The 23,002-nt window shown below is 41.3% G+C and overlaps 1 protein-coding gene across 12 annotated transcripts in view; it reads right to left on the bottom strand.

Annotated features, from left to right (window-relative positions):
• LOC124269479 (tyrosine-protein phosphatase 10D-like) overlaps window positions 1–23,002 on the bottom strand; it is a 69,587-nt gene that overhangs the window by 4,433 nt on the left and 42,152 nt on the right. For 11 of the 12 annotated variants that reach the window (XM_046704480.1, XM_046704481.1, XM_046704486.1 and 8 more), the window contains 21 exons: window positions 20,081–20,209; window positions 19,813–19,979; window positions 19,322–19,490; window positions 18,836–18,994; window positions 18,435–18,551; window positions 18,082–18,233; window positions 17,803–17,892; window positions 17,454–17,523; window positions 15,257–15,412; window positions 15,099–15,146; window positions 14,713–14,785; window positions 13,718–13,788; window positions 13,357–13,447; window positions 11,116–11,184; window positions 10,440–10,521; window positions 9,163–9,253; window positions 8,677–8,753; window positions 8,026–8,160; window positions 6,254–6,385; window positions 5,639–5,790; window positions 3,377–3,521 (listed from right to left, as the gene is read on the bottom strand). In XM_046704480.1, coding sequence (XP_046560436.1) covers window positions 3,377–3,521; window positions 5,639–5,790; window positions 6,254–6,385; window positions 8,026–8,160; window positions 8,677–8,753; window positions 9,163–9,253; window positions 10,440–10,521; window positions 11,116–11,184; window positions 13,357–13,447; window positions 13,718–13,788; window positions 14,713–14,785; window positions 15,099–15,146; window positions 15,257–15,412; window positions 17,454–17,523; window positions 17,803–17,892; window positions 18,082–18,233; window positions 18,435–18,551; window positions 18,836–18,994; window positions 19,322–19,490; window positions 19,813–19,979; window positions 20,081–20,209 — 2,375 coding nt within the window. The remainder of the gene's footprint in view (window positions 1–3,376; window positions 3,522–5,638; window positions 5,791–6,253; window positions 6,386–8,025; window positions 8,161–8,676; window positions 8,754–9,162; window positions 9,254–10,439; window positions 10,522–11,115; window positions 11,185–13,356; window positions 13,448–13,717; window positions 13,789–14,712; window positions 14,786–15,098; window positions 15,147–15,256; window positions 15,413–17,453; window positions 17,524–17,802; window positions 17,893–18,081; window positions 18,234–18,434; window positions 18,552–18,835; window positions 18,995–19,321; window positions 19,491–19,812; window positions 19,980–20,080; window positions 20,210–23,002) is intronic. The other variant, XM_046704482.1, reaches the window with a different exon arrangement.

Here is a 23,002-nt window from a genome sequence, read left to right as displayed (position 1 = left end):
CCTCATTGTCCACCCCCGCGTGACGTAGCTGGAATATTACCATGTTCTGCGTAAAACCACACTTACAATTTCTTTGTGTGAAGATCAAAGAATAACGAGATGCTGCATATTCAGAAGATGGCCACTCTCCTCTTGTATCCCATTTTGCCGTTTTATATGAGTATAGGACTATCGTTCACCAACTGTATAGTAAAGGAAATACAACAGGTGTCGCAAAGATTCCAGAATTGACAAGGAAGAGTGGGTTCCTCACGAAATGCTGTAATGCTACTCCTCCTAGGGGACAAGCTTTTGTTCTCGTGAAACCTTTGGTTTCGAAAAATGTAAATGCATTAACGACTAGGGATATGTTTTCAATTATTCACTTCGCGTTTCCGATTTCAAAATGAAATATTATTTCTATTCAAAATTGGAAAAAAAGGAAGCTCTTAACCTAAATCTACAAAGTTTACAGCCTTCATCTCGAGGTACTCGTATGTTATACATAGCTTCTAATCAAAATAACAATTTTTTTCAAAACAAATCTCGTACAACCCTTCATCCCCGGAGACAGTCCGGTTTCTACCGCGCTCTGGTGTTTGCAGCAAACGTTTTATCTGATGTCAGTTTCAACATAGAATATCCGCCAAGCGCTCACGTCCACAAGACTGTCACTTGCTGATTGTCAAAAGCCAACTCAGTTGGGAAAGAACATGGCCAGAAATGCAACTGAAATTATACCGAAAAGACAACTGGCGCCGAAGATGAGAAAAACTCTTGCCACGTATTTTGAAAACATAATCGTTTTTCTCAACTAATCGTTTTATGGGGTCTGGTGACTGCGTGCAATCTAATCGTATAAAAAATGCAACTTGTTACACAACATGTTTTTTCAACTTATTAACGCAATATTATGGCCGCCGCTTCCTTAAATGGCGCCCATCTCCGTAACTGTCCGAATGATCAGATGTTTTAAATCAAAATTATATAACTTAAAATCCTCAAAAACCTTTTTGAATTTCAATGATAAATGCGTCAAAATGTCAGATTGTATCAGTTATTTTCGTAGCTATTTCATTTTTACGCTTAATTTCATACATGTAAATAGATGTTGATTTTACTTTGCTTCATTCCTTGTGTCAAATGCGGGTCTTGTCGCTGCAATTTGACCTCGTTTAACAGCTGACCTGTAGGGTAAACGTTGTAACGCTGGCAAATACCTAAATGGGATGGACTTGTTACAATAACTGAATGGATTGTTGCTCATAATTTCAACTTTTAGTTGAGGGCTGATGTCACTTTATTTTACAGATCAAGAATATTGCTGAGTGTGGACCAAAATACAATGTATTCGTTCGAGTAATGAGACACGTGAGTATGTCGTGGGTGAAAGCGGGCAGTTCTGTGGACGTGTAGTACCACACGTGAGTATGTCGTGGATGAAAGCGGGCAGTTCTGTGGACGTGTAGTACCACACGTGAGTATGTCGTGGATGAAACCAGGCAGTTCTGTGGACGTATAGTACCACACGTGAGTATGTCGTGGATGAAAGCAGGCAGTTCTGTGGACGTGTAGTGGCACAAGTGAGTATGTCGTGGATGAAAGCAGGCAATTCTGTGGACGTGTAGTGGCACAAGTAAGTATGTCGTGGATGAAAGCAGGCAGTTCTGTGGACGTGTAGTGACACAAGTGAGTATGTCGTGGATGAAAGCAGGCAGTTCTGTGGACGTGTAGTGACACAAGTGAGTATGTCGTGGATGAAAGCAGGCAGTTCTGTGGACGTGTAGTGACACACGTGAGTATGTCGTGGATGAAAGCAGGCAGTTCTGTGGACGTGTAGTGACACAAGTGAGTATGTCGTGGATGAAAGCAGGCAGTTCTGTTGTCGTGTAGTGACACACGTGAGTATGTCGTGGATGAAAGCAGGCAGTTCTGTGGACGTGTAGTGACACAAGTGAGTATGTCGTGGATGAAAGCAGGCAGTTCTGTGGACGTGTAGTGGCACAAGTTAGTATGTCGTGGATGAAAGCAGGCAGTTCTGTGGACGGGTAGTGGCACAAGTGAGTATGTCGTGGATGAAATCGGGCAGTTCAGTGGACGTGTAGTAACACAAGTGAGTATGTCGTGGATGAAAGCAGGCAATTCTGTGGACGTGTAGTGGCACAAGTGAGTATGTCGTGGATGAAAGCAGGCAGTTCTGTGGACGTGTAGTGACACACGTGAGTATGTCGTGGATGAAAGCAGGCAGTTCTGTGGACGTGTAGTGACACAAGTGAGTATGTCGTGGATGAAAGCAGGTAGTTCTGTGGAATGTGTAGTGACACACGTGAGTATGTCGTGGATGAAAGCAGGCAGTTCTGTGGACGTGTAGTGGCACAAGTGAGTATGTCGTGGATGAAAGCAGGCAGTTCTGTGGACGTGTAGTGACACACGTGAGTATGTCGTGGATGAAAGCAGGCAGTTCTGTTGTCGTGTAGTGACACACGTGAGTATGTCGTGGATGAAAGCAGGCAGTTCTGTGGACGTGTAGTACCACACGTGAGTATGTCGTGGATGAAAGCGGGCAGTTTTGTGGACGTGTAGTGGCACAAGTGAGTATGTCGTGGATGAAAGCAGGCAGTTCTGTGGACGTGTAGTACCACACGTGAGTATGTCGAGGATGAAAGCAGGCAGTTCTGTGGACGTGTAGTGGCACACGTGAAGTATGTCGTGGATGAAAGCGGGCAGTTCTGTGGACGTGTAGTGGCACAAGTTAGTATGTCGTTAAAGAAAGCAGGCAATTCTGTGGACGTGTAGGGGCACAAGTGAGTATGTCGTGGATGAAAGCAGGCAATTCTGTGGACGTGTAGTGGCACAAGTGAGTATGTCGTGGATGAAAGCAGGCAATTCTGTGGACGTGTAGTGGCACAAGTGAGTATGTCGTGTATGAAAGCTGGCAATTCTGTGGACGTGTAGTGGCACAAATGAGTATGTCGTGGATGAAAGCAGGCAATTCTGTGGACGTGTAGTGGCACAAGTAAGTATGTCGTGGATGAAAGCGGGCAGTTCTGTGGACGTGTAGTGGCACAAGTGAGTATGTCGTGTATGAAAGCGGGCAGTTCTGTGGACGTGTAGTGGCACAAGTTAGTATGTCGTGGATGAAAGCAGGCAGTTCTGTGGACGTGTAGTGGCACAAGTGAGTATGTCGTGGATGAAATCGGGCAGTTCAGTGGACGTGTAGTAGCACTCCCTCCTTCCCTCCTTCTCTCTCTCTCTCTCTCTTCTCTCTCTCTCTCTCTCTCTCTGTTTGTCTTTGTGTGCGTGTGCTTTTGTGTGTTCCTCTCTCTTTGTGTGTGTCTGTGTGTTTCTGTGTGTATCTATAACACACAAGTTCTAGCACCAGATAGCTGCAACTAACCTCTGTCTGGACCATGAGGACTCGGTTGTTCCTCAGCTTCATCACGTAACGGTATATGTCGACAGTGTCAGACAGGTGATGCTTCTCAATATACTGGATGAGATAGTCAAGGCATATGAACGTCCCTGTCCTGCCAACGCCAGCACTGGAAAGAAATATGTACGTCTTGAAAGGAAAATGCCACAACAAATGGATAGCATATTCTTTGGAAAAATCTCTTGCTTTTAGAAACTGGCACTTCCGATTCTTTACCTAGTTAATCAATTAATTTGGTACGGAAAAACACATCGTGGCAAATAAAACATTGCTTTAACATAAAGGAATAAAGCATTTCACATTTTGTTTAATGTCTCGTTATTGATATATCAATACCACCAACGTTACATAATCCCCAGGGGGAAAACTAGAACACACTTCGTTAAAAGTTTCTCTGTTAGAAACAATATTTTCTTATTTGAAAAATGGAATTATTATTCATAAAAAACATCCTCAATCTACTCAGGAGATCTTGTTTTTGTTCCTGGTATCGTTTCCTTTCTATCCAAAACGATCTCCGACCGGTGGGTCTCTTTCAGTTAGTGCATGAGAATTCAGTCGCATGATGAATGCAATCTTTTTAACATAAAAAACGAAAAATGGGAACAATGTTTTACTGTTTCAATTTATGATGACCTACGTGGTACTTTGTAAACAGTGAATACAACCAACAGTCAGTTACGTCACAACACCAGCAGGGAATGTGATTGGCTGATACGTGAACTTTGACCTTTAACTTTTGTACATGGAATGGGTACCTGTTTGTGTATATTTCTTTGCTGAAACAAAATTGTATGCGATGACTTTGCTGAGATACAGATATGTATCATCAGTTACGTTTCGTGGAAAATTTATTGATTTAAGCCAAAATAGAGGGAAATACCAATTTCCAGAGTAGCGTACTGTTTGATCTGATAGAAAAACCGAGGAAATCAGCAATGTCCTTTAAAGTCCATGTACAAGCCACTTTCACCCGGACATATGTGCTTTTCAAGGGTTTGTCCGGACAACCTAACTCCCGGATATGTGAATCAATTAGTAAACTGACCAAACGTCTCATTGGCGGATTACCTCCCGGATAGTTCAGGGGCTTCCCCCTCTCAACCACCACATGAAACCACAACGTCTCATTGGCGGATGGGGGAGGGGTAGTTCATAACTCCGTCACACGAGTGTCGTATCGAAACGACTGACTTGCTAACGTTGATTGGATAACCGGATCCAATTAGGGAGTTCAGGGCTTCTACAACCCATTGTGGGAATGTAAACACTCGAACGTTGTCACAACTGAGACATTATATCACACACACACACACACTCAAAATTTCTGTAGGACCCGCCAATGCGTCTTACCATTATCATCTGTGAGACCTATGATCACTTTCGTTGTGATTTTCTGCATGTAAAAATAAATAAAATACCGTATTTCCTAAGTATTTAATATGACTTTAGTCATGTTTCGTTTTCAGAGGTTTTCTTCCAACAGAGATGAGTTGTATGACGTCATACAAACAGAAATAGACGAATACTGACGTAGTGTAGTTTGTGCTGTTTTATGTTGACCAGGCAGATGAGCACATGTAATATGATCTAACTCCAGAGGATCTTGGACGTGGAAATAAACTCAGTAAATAGCGTTCGTTGTTTTACAATGTGTGATAGGTTGTCAGACTCGCCTAATATTTCAATAGTTGAATCTCACAGTTTGAACATATGACAAACATCGGGACTGGATCTAAAGCGAAGAAATTCGTCACGTCCTGCAGACTATCGGAGATATTTCAAACCCTCTATGAACAGACAGTAATGTCACTCGTCTGTCCCATTATTACCCCTGTGGTTACGATGGAAACCGCAGCTCCTATCTTGTATACACGTACTCAAAGGTTTACTAGGTTCATGTACATTATAATTGCTGATGAAACAAATTCCTTCCTTTATACTGCTGTACATGTCCTCCGAGGGTTGAACACAACAGTATATATTTACAAAACGTACATTCCATAGAATTCAGTAATATGTTTTGCTCTCCCGAAAGCCAATCGAATCGACCTTTTTACAAACACATATACCCTGTAAATCAATGATAACCATAAGAAAACCGTTGGAGTTTTGACATATTAGATTCTGAAGCGTCAGGCTATGGCATAAAAACATGGATAGAGTTGGGGGTGGGGGTGTAAGGGGGTTACTGTTGGTCTTGAGTACACCTGCGTGAGGAGTTACCTGCAGTGGACCACGATTGGCCCTTCCATGTCTGGACGGAGGTGGGATCGGACTGTCCGCACGAAGTCCAAGATGTCGGACCGCTCCACATCTGCCGACATGTCCTTCCAGTTGAGGAAGTGGAAGTGCTTTACCACTCGTACATCTTTATCCTGAAATGACAGAGTCATAAAGAAAATACAAGAGGGCAAGACCATTCCACCGCTGCTTCTTGGTTCGACAAGCATCTGCACTAGAGCAGACCTTATTTTACTGGCGCATCCATCAATAGTGTGTAGCTACTGGAGAGAGGTGAGCTCAAGAGGGGTTAAACTTTGCGTTTAGGATCATTTCACTATAGCGACGTGAGTGCGTGCATGAGTGCGTGCGTGCGTGCGTATGTGTATATGTGTGTTGACTAGTCTGGCCTTTCTGTTGGTTTCATAGTGCAAGCCCCTGACCCACCACGGTGCAGTTAAACTAGTGATTATAATCAACTTAGTGCTGAACGTCTGTGTGAACGCTCGCCTACAGCTATCTTTGGTAAATAACCCTTGCAACCAGTTCTCCTGTTTTGGTCGCATGCAAGTTGTACACTGGTCTGTTCGAGACTATCAGTAATATGTCCATTGTTACCTCTCCATTCCTCAGCTGGAATACTGTAACGTTGTAGGTGTTGAGGGAGGAGAAGGAGGTGTTCTCCACCACGATGTCCCCGTACTCCTTGGGTTCCTGAACTTCCGCTGGCCAATACTCCTCACACTTCACCTGAAGCACAACACCATCCTTAACATACTTAAACTGAGAAATAAATCCTTGGTTTGAGATGAATGTCACTTTGGACAGTATTTCAGACACACCAAGGCAAATCAGCTTGAAGGTAAGTCGTTCTGACAACTCTATACCACTGACTCAACGGACTTGGTGCTGACAAATCTTGAATTGGTGCGAATATAATAATAATAATGATAACAATATATTAATAATAAAATGTATTTATAAAGCGCCTGTTTCCACGCACTTGTGCATGCTCAAAGCGCTAAAGCATTATTACATCGGATAACCCATGTTGCCTGTGTGGCGCTAGAAGGTTAACAGTCATATGATTTATCCTACCAGGTACGTATTTCATATTGGGTGAACAGAGGTAATTCATAAACAAACACAGTTGCCTGAGGTGAGACAACATGCGTCGCGTGTGCTTCGTGACATATATTTATTCAATCCCACCTCAATATGAGATAACTGTACACTGGCACCAGCTGGATCACCTATATCTTGCACTAGAAGCTGCATATTCCTCTTAAAGTGATTCCACTACACAAACGTATTTATGTCTCGTAAATGTCAATTAAACGTCAATTGTGAATGACACAGATTCTGCTATCGTCCTCGTGGTTTGGTAGACTTTCAGTGTTACCTGAAGTCATGGCCCCTAAAAATATGAAAATCAGTGATAACACAAGGTGTTCTAGCATCACTGTCCCTGACCCACATTATTTTCCCTTCGTCCCAAGCTTTTCCTTAGTCTATATTTAGTCAGGTACTGATCTCTCATCGCACCGGAGCTCTTGTTTTGAATATGTAGAATCATCTGTAAACATGTGGTCAAGACATGACGACTTGCGCCATGTAGCTGAAGTATTGCGTCACACTTCAAGTGGTCAGTGACTAGGGAAACATGTATCCAGGATAGTAACCTGTCGTTGCACCAATTGCACCTCTAAGTTACCCTATAACCGTAGCAGCTCTGGGAATTTGTGTTTCATGACAGTTCAGGGTCGCTTAACCAACTACATCTAGGTTAACCATATAATGTGTATCAAGGGTAGGAGTTATTGGTCCAGGAAGCAGATGGTCGTTACACCAGGAAACCATATAATGATGGTCGGAATTATTGGTCCAGGAAGCAGATGGTCGCTACACCAACTACAGCTCTTGGTTAACCATATAATGTGTATCAAGGGTAGGAGTTATTGGTCCAGGAAGCAGATGGTCGCTACACCAACTACAGCTCTTGGTTAACCATATAATGTGTATCAAGGGTAGGAATTATTGGTCCAGGAAGCAGATGGTCGCTACACCAACTACAGCTCTTGGTTCCATATAATGGGGTAAGCATTGATGGTCGCTACACCAACTACAGCTCTTGGTTAACCATATAATGTGTATCAAGGGTAGGAGTTATTGGTCCAGGAAGCAGATGGTCGCTACACCGACTACAGCTCTTGGTTAACCATATAATGTGTATCAAGGGTAGGAGTTATTGGTCCAGGAAGCAGATGGTCGCTACACCGACTACAGCTCTTGGTTAACCATATAATGGTCCAGATTATCGGTGATGGTCGCTACACCGACTACAGGTCCAGATTATCGTGTTTGTGTCAGAGGTAGGAATGATGTTTCACCTTTCCATTTTCTTTCACAGGAGTAACCATGACAATGATGGAGACTTTCTTTTCCCAGATCATTCTCCAGAAGTCATCCACTGTACCAGGGAGTGGTCCTTGGGAGGCGATGTACTCGTTTTCATAGTTGTAACCCTGGGGAAACACACGTATAGTCAGTCCTCTTACAGGGCATGTATAGCAGATATAGAGAATATCACCCTCGTGTCTTTGGATATCAAATTCATCACCACGAGTTGATAAAGTTACACATTTTTACTTATATCAAACGATTGTTGATATATTTGATATCAGAAGACACGAGGGTGAGATTCTATTTATCATCAAAATCACTTTTTATTCGGTTTCAATGAAAAATGTACATCTCTGAACACGGTTCTGCCATTAGACTTGCAGTGCAGCGATGTCATAGCATTGTGAAGTCATCAAGTTCATGGCGTCATAGCATTGTCAGGGCATTGTACAAAATCTACTGTCAAAACGATATCTCCTAGAAGATATCGTTTTATCTCAAACAAGCAATATCTCCTGTGAAGAACAAGCTAATAAGGGCTGAACACTGACGCCACGTGTTTGTACTTATTCGGCTTAATAAGGTTTATTATGAAACATATATGAAGCTGTAGATACAGCGCACGAAATGTTCCTTACAGGCATGTAACTTGCGTTGATATAGTCTGAAGTCTCGTCATCATCGAGGACTTGGAGGATAACACGGCTATGGTCGACTGAAAAGATGATTTTGATTTTGAAGTTACACCTTCTTAATGTTGCTATATATTTCAAATATTTCTTCAGGACTTCAGAGCTCCAACCACATGAAACTGAATATTACAATTGAGTGGGTATGGTTTTACGCCGTTTTAGCAATATTCCAGCAATAGCACGGCGGAAAATATCACAAACTATGGGTCTCATCCATACATATGAGAATAATGTGCAAAAAGATATAAACGAGATGAATAGCAAAAGACAATATACCCATATTTTCTCTTTCTATTTATATTTGCATTAAGGTCGGAAACTATTTAATTAGGGCTTTACTCTGAAATACGTTTCCAAACGGCTCTTACCCAACTCTCCCAAATCATTGAACTCATTTTCATATTTATATATTTAACATATATTTTTACTCACATGGTAGAACATTCACCCATCGGTTCTTCTGTTTATTTTCGTCAATCTGGGAGGCGTGGTTCGTGTGTTTAGGACTGATGCGGATGATGTTCTGGAAATAGTAATAAGACATAGATATGCAAAAATATATGACACGATAACACATGTACAAGCTGAAAATACATCAGGTAACGAATTTACTCATATATCGTTCATAATGTTATAGACACCAAAGACCCGGGTTCGATTCCCCACATGGGTACAATGTGTGAAGCCCATTTCTCACTCACTCATATGTAACAACACACTCATACCGTGACTGTTGTCATAACTAAAACGTCAACCAACGTTGAAGGATATACTTCCCCAATTTGCAATTACCTCCCTTGGAACACCATCATAAATAGCGCTGTATGTGCTTACAAAACGACCAATGAGTAAATGAGTGTGTATTCGTACCACATACACAAATATGTTAAATTTGTTGTCGGAGGTGAAATGTATAAAACAACGTCCACAATACTCCAACCACTGTATTATAGTTACTGGGCAATTATGTCCCTTGTCCACTGAGTGAGTAAGTTTAGTTTTAAGCCACCTTTATCAATATTCCAGCAATATCACGGCAGGGAACACCAGAAATGGGCTTCACACACTGTACCCATGAGGGGAATCGAACCCGGGTCTTCACAAGCGAATGTTTTAATCACTGGGCTACCCCCCTTGTACACTGAAAGGTCAGGAAACAGTATGTGTAATATACCCGAGAAAATACGGACTGTCATGTAAGGGTTCGAACTCAGTAAGATTACCTACAGATTGGTGTAGAAGTTGTTCAGAGAGCAATCACTGGGGCGGGGAGCTTGATACGTATCTATGGTATAAGTCTTTGCAGATCAGCGTACACGACTAACTACTTGAGAAGCCGACACCAGTAGTGTGGTTGGTTGTTTAACGCCGCACTCAGCAATATTCCAGTTATATGGACCAGACGATCCAGTGATCTACATCATGAGCATCGTTCTACTCAATTGGGATACGATGGCATGTGCCAACCAAGTCAGCGAGTCTTACCACCCGATCCCGTTAGTCGCCTCTCACGACAAGCATGGATTACTGAAGACCAATTGTAACCCGGATGTTCACGGGTCACAAGTAGTGTGGTTGCGTGTTGATAAGTATTTGTGTACAAAAGAATAACATTTCACAATGTTATCTAACTTTACACTGCAACAGACAAAGCATGTTTCCCTTTGTCTGTAAAGAGGGTGTGTTGAAGGTCATGTTATCTTACTGACCTCATAGTCGACGGAGAACTGTAAGTTGCTGTCAGCATGCATCTGTGTAACTCGGTTCTCCAGCTCCGACAGCAACATTGGTCTGACAATTGTACATATTTATTAAAGAGATTTTCCCATACAAAACTCAGGGTCAGCCCATAGTCTTTCGTGTTAATTATCATTAATTGTACAGACAACTGTACAGATTTATTAAGAGATTTTCCCATACAAAAATCAGGGTCACGCCCATACGTTTTCGTGTTAATTATCCTATAAACAGACTTGGTTCTCGTATGCATCTGTAAGAATTGTCTCAGTAGGCTAGTATAAACATTCAATGAAACAGGGCATTTATGAGTAAACCCGCCACATTGATACCTATATAAACTCAAAACTAATGTTATTATGCACTCTTTAAGACTTGATAATCTGATACCCGGATGGGTTGCAGCAATCAACGTGCCCAGATAATAGACGTTAGTCTGTAATCAGATACACGGAGATATTTCTCAAATCACTGATCACTGAGGTTAAGTCAGTTTAAGTCGATCCTTGCATCTGAAATATTTCCTTGACACAAGGAAGTGAATAATAAATTATCTATTTTTGGTTATTTGTTTATTAGTTTAAAGGCAAGGATCCGAAAATGAAAACACTCTGACACACTGATATCATGAAACATGCATGTACTGACCTTTCACGTGGAATTCTGGACAGATCCGGCTTTCTTAATGAAATGCGAACAGGCATCATATTAACTTTCCTGAAATTGAAGGATTAAATACTGGAGTTATCTTAGCAGACTGAAAACTATGTCCATTAAAATAGTCTAAGTTATGATACTTAAGCACCTTTCTCGGCGGAAAGATACAATTCATGGGTTTCCGTGCTTTTTCAGATGACTGACTGACTGACTGGGTTTGGTTTTACGCCGCTTTAAGCAATATTCCAGCAACACCACGGCGGGGGACACCAGAAATGGGCTTCACAAATTGTACCCATGTGGGGATTCGAACCCGGGTCTTCGGCGTGACGGGCGAGCGCTTTAACCACTAGGCTACCCCACCGCCCTTTTTCCAGATGAACTCTTGACATGCCTTATGCGTGTATTAATGAAGTGTCAGGATTAGGAAGGGCGCGCTTACCTTTTCGCGATCACTTGGTATCATGTGCTCATTATACCATGGACGTATGATTATCGGAATTTCTTTTGTCGCTTTTATTTCAATGGGAGGTGGAAGCTAATGAATTGTACCAACAGTGCAAATTTGTATAAAATCTGATACCCTTGAGCTCCCGACCATGATTGGTTTGATTGATTGTTGTATAACAGTCAGAAATATTACAGCTCTTTGACAGCTGTCTGCATATAATAGAATCCTGGCCAGACAGTCCACAAATAGAGATCATAAGATCACAATTATGAAACATGTATAAGGTAAATCAGACAACATGAACCCGTCAGTTGACTTTTACGACACATATTCGCCCTGAAGACCAACTGGAATCAGTCATGATGATAACTGACAAGCCTTATGATTTATGTCATCACTGTAATGTTCATGCACTGCACTCCTAATTCATACCAGCAGCCCGGAACTCGTCAAAACCTTCAAATGGTGTCCTTTTGATGTACAACAATCGCATTTTAATCGGAATTGTCTTTAAACTGATACTGTTTCTCTCTCTGAGGATTTGCATTAGTTTTTACTCGTCAACACCTATAATGATACACAATAAGTACAAGAATTCATTTTGAGGAAACGAAATGTACACCACACATATTGTGATGAATGAACTTTTTACGCCGTCGCATTGCTGTACAAGAGATATAACGACAGGGGTCGCCAAGAACGGGCTTCACACATTGTAATCATGTTGGGAATTGAACCCGGTCCTGCTGTGGCGGTTTGAGCTGAAACGTCCACCACTAGACGAAACCACGTACACAATATTGCATAGAACAATACCTGGACTGTGACTGCTATATATTTTAGGAGCTATTGTTCTGTGTATATAGATATGATACGTAAACGCTTGAGAATAACCAGTCTCGATGTGAATATCTCGAATACGGAATACAGAAAAAGAATCCTGACAGAAATTCCAAATTATGAAAAATACATGAATTGATCACCGAATATCACTGATAACACCGGGTGTCCTTCTCTACAGTAACATTGGCAGCTCACACAGTTTTTATCACAAAGGAAACAGTTCTAGTAACATTATGATGAACACTGAAATAGACTCAAATAGTAAATATAACCGCCAAACTGTCCCGCGTCCCATGTAAAATACTCTGAACGAGCTACCAGTGTATTCTTCTTCATGAAATAGTGTTGGTAATTGTGAAAAAGGTTAAATTACTAAACACAGTGTCATAAACATTATGAATGTATAACAACAAAACATCTAGGTTGCTATTGTCGACGTAATCAGAATAACAACAATCTTCGACAATGCCGAAATGGCAATATCAGATTTCACTTCCACTTCCTTCAGAAAGGGTGGGGTTATTTTACAATGGTTGACACAGTCAAATCAAATGTTTTATAGCTTTCGCTTCTGGTGTTCAAAACAAGTAAAATTCTTCTAACTAATATTTATTGCTGATAAACATTTATCTATTTTGTAATTACCCAAAGGCGTTCTCATTAGATCAGAAAGATATTCTCCACTGAAAGGCAAAAGAATGTATACATCCATGTATGATAGTAGAAGACGAATGAAATATAACGCATGAAATGGATATTCTGTGATGTTGATCGGGTTATCATGGCCGATATAAATGTATGATATCAGTGCGTATCTGGCGATACGTTAGTCTAGCCCTGCTACATTTGGGCCTTTTTAGTTGAAATTCAATTGTAGATGTTTACTTTCTTTTGTTTATCAAACATAGGTTGATCAAAACCGAGAGGATGTAACCTACTTGGAGCGCCATAGCAGGGCAGCACCGATGATAATGGCAGCAACAATAATGGACGTCACCAACATTGCGACCACGATGGCGGTGGTATTATCTGTCACAACACAAGCATATGAAGATTTACAATAAACATAAGATTGTACAAAGTCAAAATTATAAGTAACAATAAATAATATATTGCATAAATCTCATTACAAATAGTTCTTCTTTGACCCAAATATTCACATAACAGTTTGCAAGTCGTGAGCACTGTGAGATACTTTATATCCATTTTGAAATAACACAGCTGATTCGACTCTTTTTTTTTCAGAGTAGTACAATGTCCCTACAGTCTAATGTTCCCCTCAATCGTGGCACAACATACCTTTATCTGTTCGGAAGTCAAATATTGGACTATAGCTGCAACCTTTCTCTGTGCAAACAACAGCAAGGTAACTGTAAAACAAGCAACACCAATGTATGTTTCTATAACTTTCTATGACACAGGTGTCTGGGTGTGTGCGTGTGTGTGTGCCCGCGCGTGTGTGTGTCTATGTGTGTATGATCAAAGGCAAAAGTTATTGTGACATACAAAGAACAAACTTTCACTGCCACGGATAATATGCTATTACATAGAGATACAAATGTTTCAAGGTAGGGTAACGATCAAGAGGGACGGCACATCTGACATACGCAATAATACAAGAGGGGGTTGACAAGTAAGTTCATATGGTTAGCACCGATTGTGTCCACCTTGCAGGCCTAACAGATAAACCTCTGTTGCGGGGGTATGGTACGGGCAGTGAGAATTTGTGGCTGGAGCCTATGTCGGACGTGCATGGTTCGAAACTTGATTGTTTTGTTGGAAACGTCTCCGTAATTGCCAAATAGTGTTTCTCGTAGAATCGCCTAGCAACGTCACGCTGCGAGGTACCAGACTGGGGCAAGCGTCTACCTTACTATCTGTCAGTTCCCCAAAGTGGTGGCATGTCGATCCTGGCCCAAGACGATGATTAGATGTGTTGTGTCTGATTTATGCACTTCCCAAGAGTGCATTCAGTGGAAATGACAAGCGTCTGGTTGGTTCAGTTCAAAACATCATTCCCAAGATTACAAATGAAAACAGTCCCTGTTACAATAACTTTTGCCTCTGGGTATATTTAACTATGTATGTAAGTATGTATGCATTTATATGCATGTATAACTAGTCATATATTTCATTTGGACAAATTAGAGTTACCTTGTGCCATACCTGTCAAAGCAGAATGACTACTCAAATTATTCATATTTTATTATCAATGAAAATAACATTGTAATTGAGGTAGTTATATTCTGCTGCTTGTACAATTTACATTACTCAATGACAAACGATTTACGTACTAATATACTGTGTCTGGTCCCAGGTGTGTCCTACAGTAGCCAGTCCTACAGTTTTCCATGAACCCTCCTGAAACTATGTATGGCAGAATAAACTAGCACCGAAGAAACTTGATAATATGTTTTAAAAGCAACAATAATTATTGTTTTCCACATCTGTAGCACCGAAGAAACAAATAAAGCACAGTTGTTTTCAGCAAGTTTATATGATAAAGATTTCCATGAAATATAATTCATTATAATTAATGTTACTTATAGATGACATAACTATCAAGGTATTTGAATGTGTTGGATAAAAAATAGGGACATACACAAAGGGAAGCTATAGACATGTCACATGGAAAGGGAGGTAAGTCTTGAAACTGATACAGAGTGGAGAAAATGTTTACCACGACAACACCCGATTTTTGTTCCCCTCACATCTCCAGCTTGGTGATCTGAAATATTCGAACATTACAACATTAAACATTGGTTTGCAATGATATATCGTCGGCCTTTAAAACACATGTATAAAATTGTGACAAAACAAATTGCTTATGTTACATACCTGGTACTTCCAGCATTTTCTTGTGAAGTGACATGTACAAGCTACGTTTTGTTATGGGGCCATTCGTATCGTTATTAAAAAAATCAATGTTTAATGTGAACTGAGTGTCGGTGACGACGGGGGATGGTTGTATGCCCTCTGGCCATTTTGGAGGAACTGCAATATAGAAAATAAAAGGGTATGTACGTGTTGCACGTTCAATTCGTCATCACATCAATGTTCTTTAATATGGGTCGAAGAACCTAAGGCGTCAGAAAAGATTGGCAAATATTTCCAGGTATGAAGCACCAGTGATCAAGATAATGTCCCAAATTGGCACAAATTCACTGTTTCTATTTTATAACTTTTCAAGTCAGTTCTGCCTGGACTTTATCTGAGTTGAACACTTTCGTGATTAAATGGAAAGAGGTTTGGCAGTTCGATCCCCGGCCGCGTAATACAAATAGACGTTAAAGATGGTACTTGTTGTTACCTACCCTAACGCATTAGAGGATTGAACAAGGTTTGGATGGCCTGTAGTCATTTTACTGCGTCTGAGTTGGGCATCCATATTAAACATCATATCTCAGTGGACGAGTACTGTAAAACTGACTGACTGTATTGGACACGACCACTACAACATGCCTGCACAGCACAAGCCACATGCCACAAGCCAAAGGCCACAAGCCACAAGCCACAAGCCACAAACAAGACACAGAAGAGTCCATCTTGAAGGTGACGTTGAACTTTATTTCATCTCATCACATCGCAACCTCCGATAGGCTTATCTCCCAAATATGAACTAAAGTACTGTCGGGAATAGACAAAAACTGTTTTAGGCTGTTACTCTGTATCCCTAACATTTACACAATTGCAAATAGCATATGTCGAAATAACCCACTTCGGCCTAACTGGGCGTTCAGTGGGATGCGTAATAGGATAGCCAGAAAAGCATGTTTACTCGTAGAATCGGGCAAAACTTAGAAAAAATACGAATAGCTGCTGAAAACAATAGATCAGACTATAGATGGCAATTAGGTCGCTCAGCCAGGTATGACGACGGACAGTCGACTCACTGGCATGAAATGCATGTGCCGCCTACGGCCACAAGGGGTCATCTCAAAGATATTTATGCTTTCTCATGTGTGCTGAATATGTCTCATCAGTTGATTAACATCTTACGTGTCTTTCTGTCATAAAGTTTATGTTGAGATATGTAAAAGAGTATGATACCCATAGAAAAGCTTAAATCAGCCATCGTTTTAAATGTCTCAAAATATATAGGTGGCATGACCACGTGATGATTGACAGGACTGGGTATTATTTGTAAATTGTAACTTGCCAAGTTTAATTCCCCTAAAGGATTATCTTATCTCAGCTGATATCTCTATCCTCCAGCCCGACCCCAACCGCCGTCTGTTACACCCATCCTGACACACTGTTTGAGACGACCCCTCCTATCTGTTTCTTTTTATAGTGATAGTGAGACTCCATGGTAGCTACATCCTGAATAGTTTCAGTATTCAAGTTATTATTTTTACGTTAGTTATCGTCTATAATGAAGCTAAGTTTAATTTTAAAATGGGCATATAAAAAGTGTCCTTTGTAATACAATATCATCGCACACTAATTTGCATAAAGTCACTGTCTGTTCTAAATAAGTCGCTGCTTATTTCTGCACTAATCTTTCTTCAGTAAAGTCATTTTCTACATTTCCTATCTCCCTACCACTTAGACTGCATTTGGACCGAACTTAGTTTAACAGATATTTCACACTTTCACATATTAACTACTTAAATTGTAGATATAAGTGCTAAAAAACAGGATTTTTTTCTATTTTCGACAGTACTTTAATGTCACGACTTTAAGGTTTAAAAAGTTTGATTCAACCTGCTCTTTCAGAGGTGGTAGGGTAGCCTAGTGATTAAAGCGTTCGCTTTTCACGCTGAAGACCTGGGTTCGATTTCCCACATGGGTACAATGTGTGAAGCATATTTATGGTGCCCTCCGAAGTTATGTTGCCTTACTGCTTAAGGCCCAAACTCGCTCACTCACTCACTCACCCACTGTTATATAATATGTACTTCTTGGTACATACGTCTTCAAGCACAGTGCATCTGAACGCGGCAAAGCAGTTGTAGATAACCTAACCATCCACCCACACATTCATGACATACAGTCGTTTGTCTCTGCACTGGAGGAACAATGAAGAACATACCTCCGATAGGTGCACGGCACTTCGATTCTGAGGATACATTGTACAGAGTACCATTGTCACGTACTTGAATCTGCATATGAAACAAGTGTATGTAAACAGTAGCTTGTAATACAGTGCAAAGTTGTTTGAAACATAATTATGGATAGCTTATATATCTTTCTGTTTTTAGATTAAATTTTTAACAATAAGAAAATTTCACTCAGGACGTGTTATAATTCTCATCATGTCAGTCTCATGTTTTCATTTATTGAAATTAATTTTGCATAAAGAGACGACAGAAATAAAATTATAGTTTGAACATATACAGTGTAATAAATTCATCACTGTGTACGACTGGGCATGTCCTCACCTTGAAGGTATATGTCTGACCTGGAGTCACATTAAACACGTCACTGTAGTTCGTACCCGCTCTATCTGCCTTCGATGTGATATTGTGCGTCTGAAATAGGGGCATGAAATATAGTCAAAAGCCTGAAGTGATGACGGAAACATACTGGATGTACCGCAGTTAAATAAGAAAATCAAAATTTGCCCAGTGTCAGTAGTAATTGTTTGTGTTCATTTCAAACGAGAGTGTTATCTACAAGGGCTGCTGCTATGTATATAGTTGAACCAGTTATGAACTCACTTCCTTGTTGGCGGTAACTAAATAGCTGCTTATCGTTGTGCCAATGTCTGGTTCTGACCATTGTATTGTCATCTGCCTGTAGTTCCCATATTTGTAGAAACGATTCTTGCACACCCCTTCTGCTGTGATGATCTTGAATCCAAGGAATTGAACTGAAAGCAGATATATGTAATTCAAAAGACGTTTAAAACATAAAAACATAAGGGACAACATGCAAATAAAAAACAATAACATACAGGCATGCAGTGTCCTAACAAGATGTACAAAACATTATTAATATTTGCAAATATTCAATGATGGGGTTGTTTCTTTCATGTCTATACAATAAGACAATGTCTGTGGTAGCACATTACTTTCCATGCTTGTCGTTCGTGTCTCCATTCCTTGGCCAGCTGTGGTAAAGGCTGACACCCCAATGGTGTACCTCAAGAAAGGACTGACATCTTCTTTTGTGTAGCACACTGATGTTGCTGCAACACGCATGTACATCAAACATTAACTTCATAAATAACAGTTGTATTGAAACATAACCATATCAATGCGCTGTTGTCTAAACATAACCATATTACTTGGCTGTTGTTTAAACGTAAATACACACCAGTTTTTTAACGACTCTCGAGAACTTATTTACCTTAAACAAAGTATGATATAGTATTTTTTCACCACTCAAGATCAAATCAATGTACTGTCAATTGGTATATATACACCGTGATTATCTTTCTTGATGCCGGGTGTTAAGATAAAAAAGGCATACCGCTTTCATTGGTTTCTTTCACCACTTTCTTGTTGACTTCATCAAATATATCTACTCTGTATGTGACAGGCCCTGGGTATGGGTCCGGGCGGTGCCACATTGCACACACGAGGCAGGAGTCGTCTCTGCATGTAGTCAAGCGGTTCACAACGTTGGGAACTTTCAACAGAATCAGATATGCAGGTAAAATGAACTAAATACTGTACAGTGAAACCGTTAGGTGTATATTGATGTGTCAATGATATTTAGCTTACAGATTCTTCAGTTTGTACTTTTGTAAGGTGAACTTTAAGTGCATTCGATTATCATTGAAATTGTCATTACAGAAATAAACGCAACATGCAGCAGATAACGTCCTCATACATTGGAGGAAATTAATAAATGAATACATAAGCACACGCACGCAGTAAAATGGGGGAAAGAGTCGTAACTTATAACTAGACCAGCAACTGATGAGTAAGTTAGTTATCCTGACTCGCCGTATACCTGCTGTATCAGTTCGCTCTGTTACAGTTGCTGGGCGACTGCCTTCAGAACTTCCATTGTTGCACTTTACCATCGCCACCTTGATCTCATACAAGGTGAAGGCCTCTAAACCTGTCACGTTGTATTCTATGCGCTTGTCTCTAGGTGGCTCAATGGCTTCAATTTTGCACTGTGAACAAAAGATAATACTTGCCTTTCAGCCGACTAGATATTCACCAAACTAATTTCGTTACATCTACGTTCACATTGATAATTGTTATCGTCATTAATATTATAAAATATACTTGCGCCAGTCAAATAAGGCTTTGACGAAGTATTTCGTAATCGTATTGCCCTCGTTTTACGATCTTTTACACACAGGTGATTTCTGCAGGTGTATAAGCAATAGATATATAAAATATGAGTTCAGATATTTCTTCTGGCCAAATCTCCTTTATATCTGCAAGGGACAACATTAATGTACAAACTTAATGAACAACATTCCCTCCTACCGCGCTACAGTGTTCCTGTGAAGCATTTCGACGAAGGACAATACACCTTGGAGTAGAGGTATTGACATCAAGCTGGAACTTGTTGTAATCCAAGGGTCCATCAAATGTCACAAGAACTGATGACGATGTCTTACTGGAAGGTTTTAGATTCTCCACGTATCTTGTCTCTGTATAATATATATTTGTATATGTTAAAACAGTAATAGTTCTAGCTTCTTTCTTTAAATTCCCAAATATATGCACACTCTTCTGTGATCACTAGTATTACCTTTTGGCGTACACATCGATTCATTCACCATCCATCCTGGCCTACACTGACAGGTGTAATTAGTCGATACACACACAGCGTTCTCCACACATGAGGTTTGGTTCTCGCAGCTCTCGCCAGGTAAAACTCCTGAAAGTGACACCATGTAATTGTTTTATAGTCAGTTGATTTCAAGTTCACAGAGATTTGGACTGTTAATCCAAAACATTTTCCTTTTATACTTTACTAGAAATGCGTTATCTGCATTATAAGAATAATGTATTCATTTTAGGCTTAAAAGGGGTTGTGCGTTTAATTTGTACGAAGTAGAAAACGACGACATTAGCAATATTCGGATGCAATAAGCACTAATGAACTGTCATGTCAACATGCACTACATTATCATTATCATATGCGCCATTATTATGACACCTCAGAGGAACACTACGCCACCCACTGTAACACTTCAGAGTAACACTACGTCCACCACTCTAACACCTCAGAGTAACGCTACGTCAACCACTGTGACACCTCAGACTAACGCTACGTTCACCACTGTGACACCTCATAGTACCACTACGTCCACCAATGTGACTCCTCATAGTAAGACTACGTCCACCGCTGTGACACCTCAGAGTAACACTACGTTCATCACTGTGACACATCAGACTAACGCTACGTTCACCACTGTGACACCTCATAGTAACACTACGCCCACCACTGTGACACATCATAGTAACACTACGTCCACCACTGTGACACCTAATAGTAACACTACATCCTCCACTGTGACACCTCAGACTAACACTACGGCCACCACTGTGAATCCTCATATTAACACTACATTCACCACTGTGACACCTCAGACTAACACTACGTCCACCAAAGTGGCACGTCATATTAACACTACGTCCTCCACTGTGACACCTCACACTAACACTACGTCCACCACTGTGACACTTCACAGTAACATTACGTCCACAACTGGGACACCTCACAGTAACACTACGTCCACCACTGTGACACCTCAGACTAACGCTACGTTCACCACTGTGACACCTCATAGTACCACTACGTCCACCACTGTGACACCTCATAGTAACACTACGCCCACCACTGTGACACATCATAGTAACACTACGTCCACCACTGTGACACCTAATAGTAACACTACATCCTCCACTGTGACACCTCACACTAGCACTACGTCCACCACAGTGACACCTCAGAGTAACATCACCTCCACCACAGTGACACCTCAGAGTAACACTACGTCCACCACTGTGACACCTCAGAGTAAGGCTACGACCTCCACTGTGAAACCTCATAGTAACACTACGTCCACCATTGTGTCACCTCATAGTAACACTACGTCCAGCAGTGTGACACATCAGAGTAACACTACATCCACCACTGCGGCAACTCACACTAACACTACGTTGACAACTGTGACACTTCATATTAACACTACGTCCACCACTGTGACACATCCTAGCAACACTACGTCCACCACTGTGACACTTCACATAAACACTACGTACACTACTGTGACACCTCAGAGTAACACTGCGTCCACCACTGTGACACCTCACAGTAACACTACGTCCACAACTGTGACACTTCACAGTAACACTACGTCCATCACTGTGACACCTCAGACTAACACTACGGCCACCACCGTGACACCTCATAGTAACACTACGTTCATCACTGTGACACCTCAGACTAACACTACGGCCACCACTGTGAATCCTCATATTAACACTACATTCACCACTGTGACACCTCAGACTAACACTACGTCCACCAAAGTGGCACGTCATATTAACACTACGTCCTCCACTGTGACACCTCACACTAACACTACGTCCACCACTGTGACACTTCACAGTAACATTACGTTCACAACTTCGACACCTCACAGTACCACTACGTCCACCACTGTGACACTTCACACAAACACTACGTCCATCACAGTGTCATTTCACACTAACACTCCGTCCACAACAGTGACACCTCTGAGTAGCACTACGTCCACCCCTGTGACACTACACAGTAACACTACGTCCACCCCTGTGACACCTCAGAGTAACACTACGTCCACCACTGTGACACTTCAGAGTAACACTACGTCATCCACTGTGACACCTCAGAGTAACACTACGTCCAACATTGTGACACCTCAGAATAACGCTACGTCCTCCACTGTGACACTTCGGATAAACACTACGTCCACCACAGTGACACTTCAAACAAACTCTACGTCCACCACTGTGGCGCCTCAGAGTGACATTACGTCCACCACTGTGACACTTCCACGTAACACTACACCCACCACAGTGACGCCTCAGAGTAAAACTACATCCACCACAGTGACACCTCACATTAACACTACGTTAACCACTGTAACACCTCAGAGTAACAATACGTCTACAACTGTGACACCCCAGATTAACACTACGTCCACCAATGTGACACCTCAGCGTAACCCTACGTCCACCACTGTGACACCTCAAAGTAACACTACGTTCACCACTGTGACACCTCAGACTAACACTACGGCCACCACTGTGACACCTCATATTAACACTACGTTCACCACTGTGACACCTCAGACTAACACTACGTCCACCAAAGTGGCACGTCATATTAACACTACGTCCTCCACTGTGACACCTCACACTAAAACTACGTCCACCACTGTGACACTTCACAGTAACACTACGTCCACCACTGGGACACCTCACAGTAACACTACGTTCACCACTGTGACACCTCAGAATAACGCTACGTTCACCACTGTGACACCTCATAGTAACACTACGTCCACCAATGTGACTCCTCATAGTAACACTACGTCCACCACTGTGAAACCTCAGAGTAACACTACGTTCACCACTGTGACACATCAGACTAACGCTACGTTCACCACTGTGACACCTC

The sequence above is a fragment of the Haliotis rubra genome, unplaced genomic scaffold, assembly GCF_003918875.1.
Source record: "Haliotis rubra isolate DU_JTF1 unplaced genomic scaffold, ASM391887v1 Scf145, whole genome shotgun sequence".
Taxonomy (NCBI): domain Eukaryota; kingdom Metazoa; phylum Mollusca; class Gastropoda; order Lepetellida; family Haliotidae; genus Haliotis; species Haliotis rubra.
Note: the sequence above shows the minus strand (reverse complement) of the source record. Positions and strands in the feature narration are given on the sequence as shown.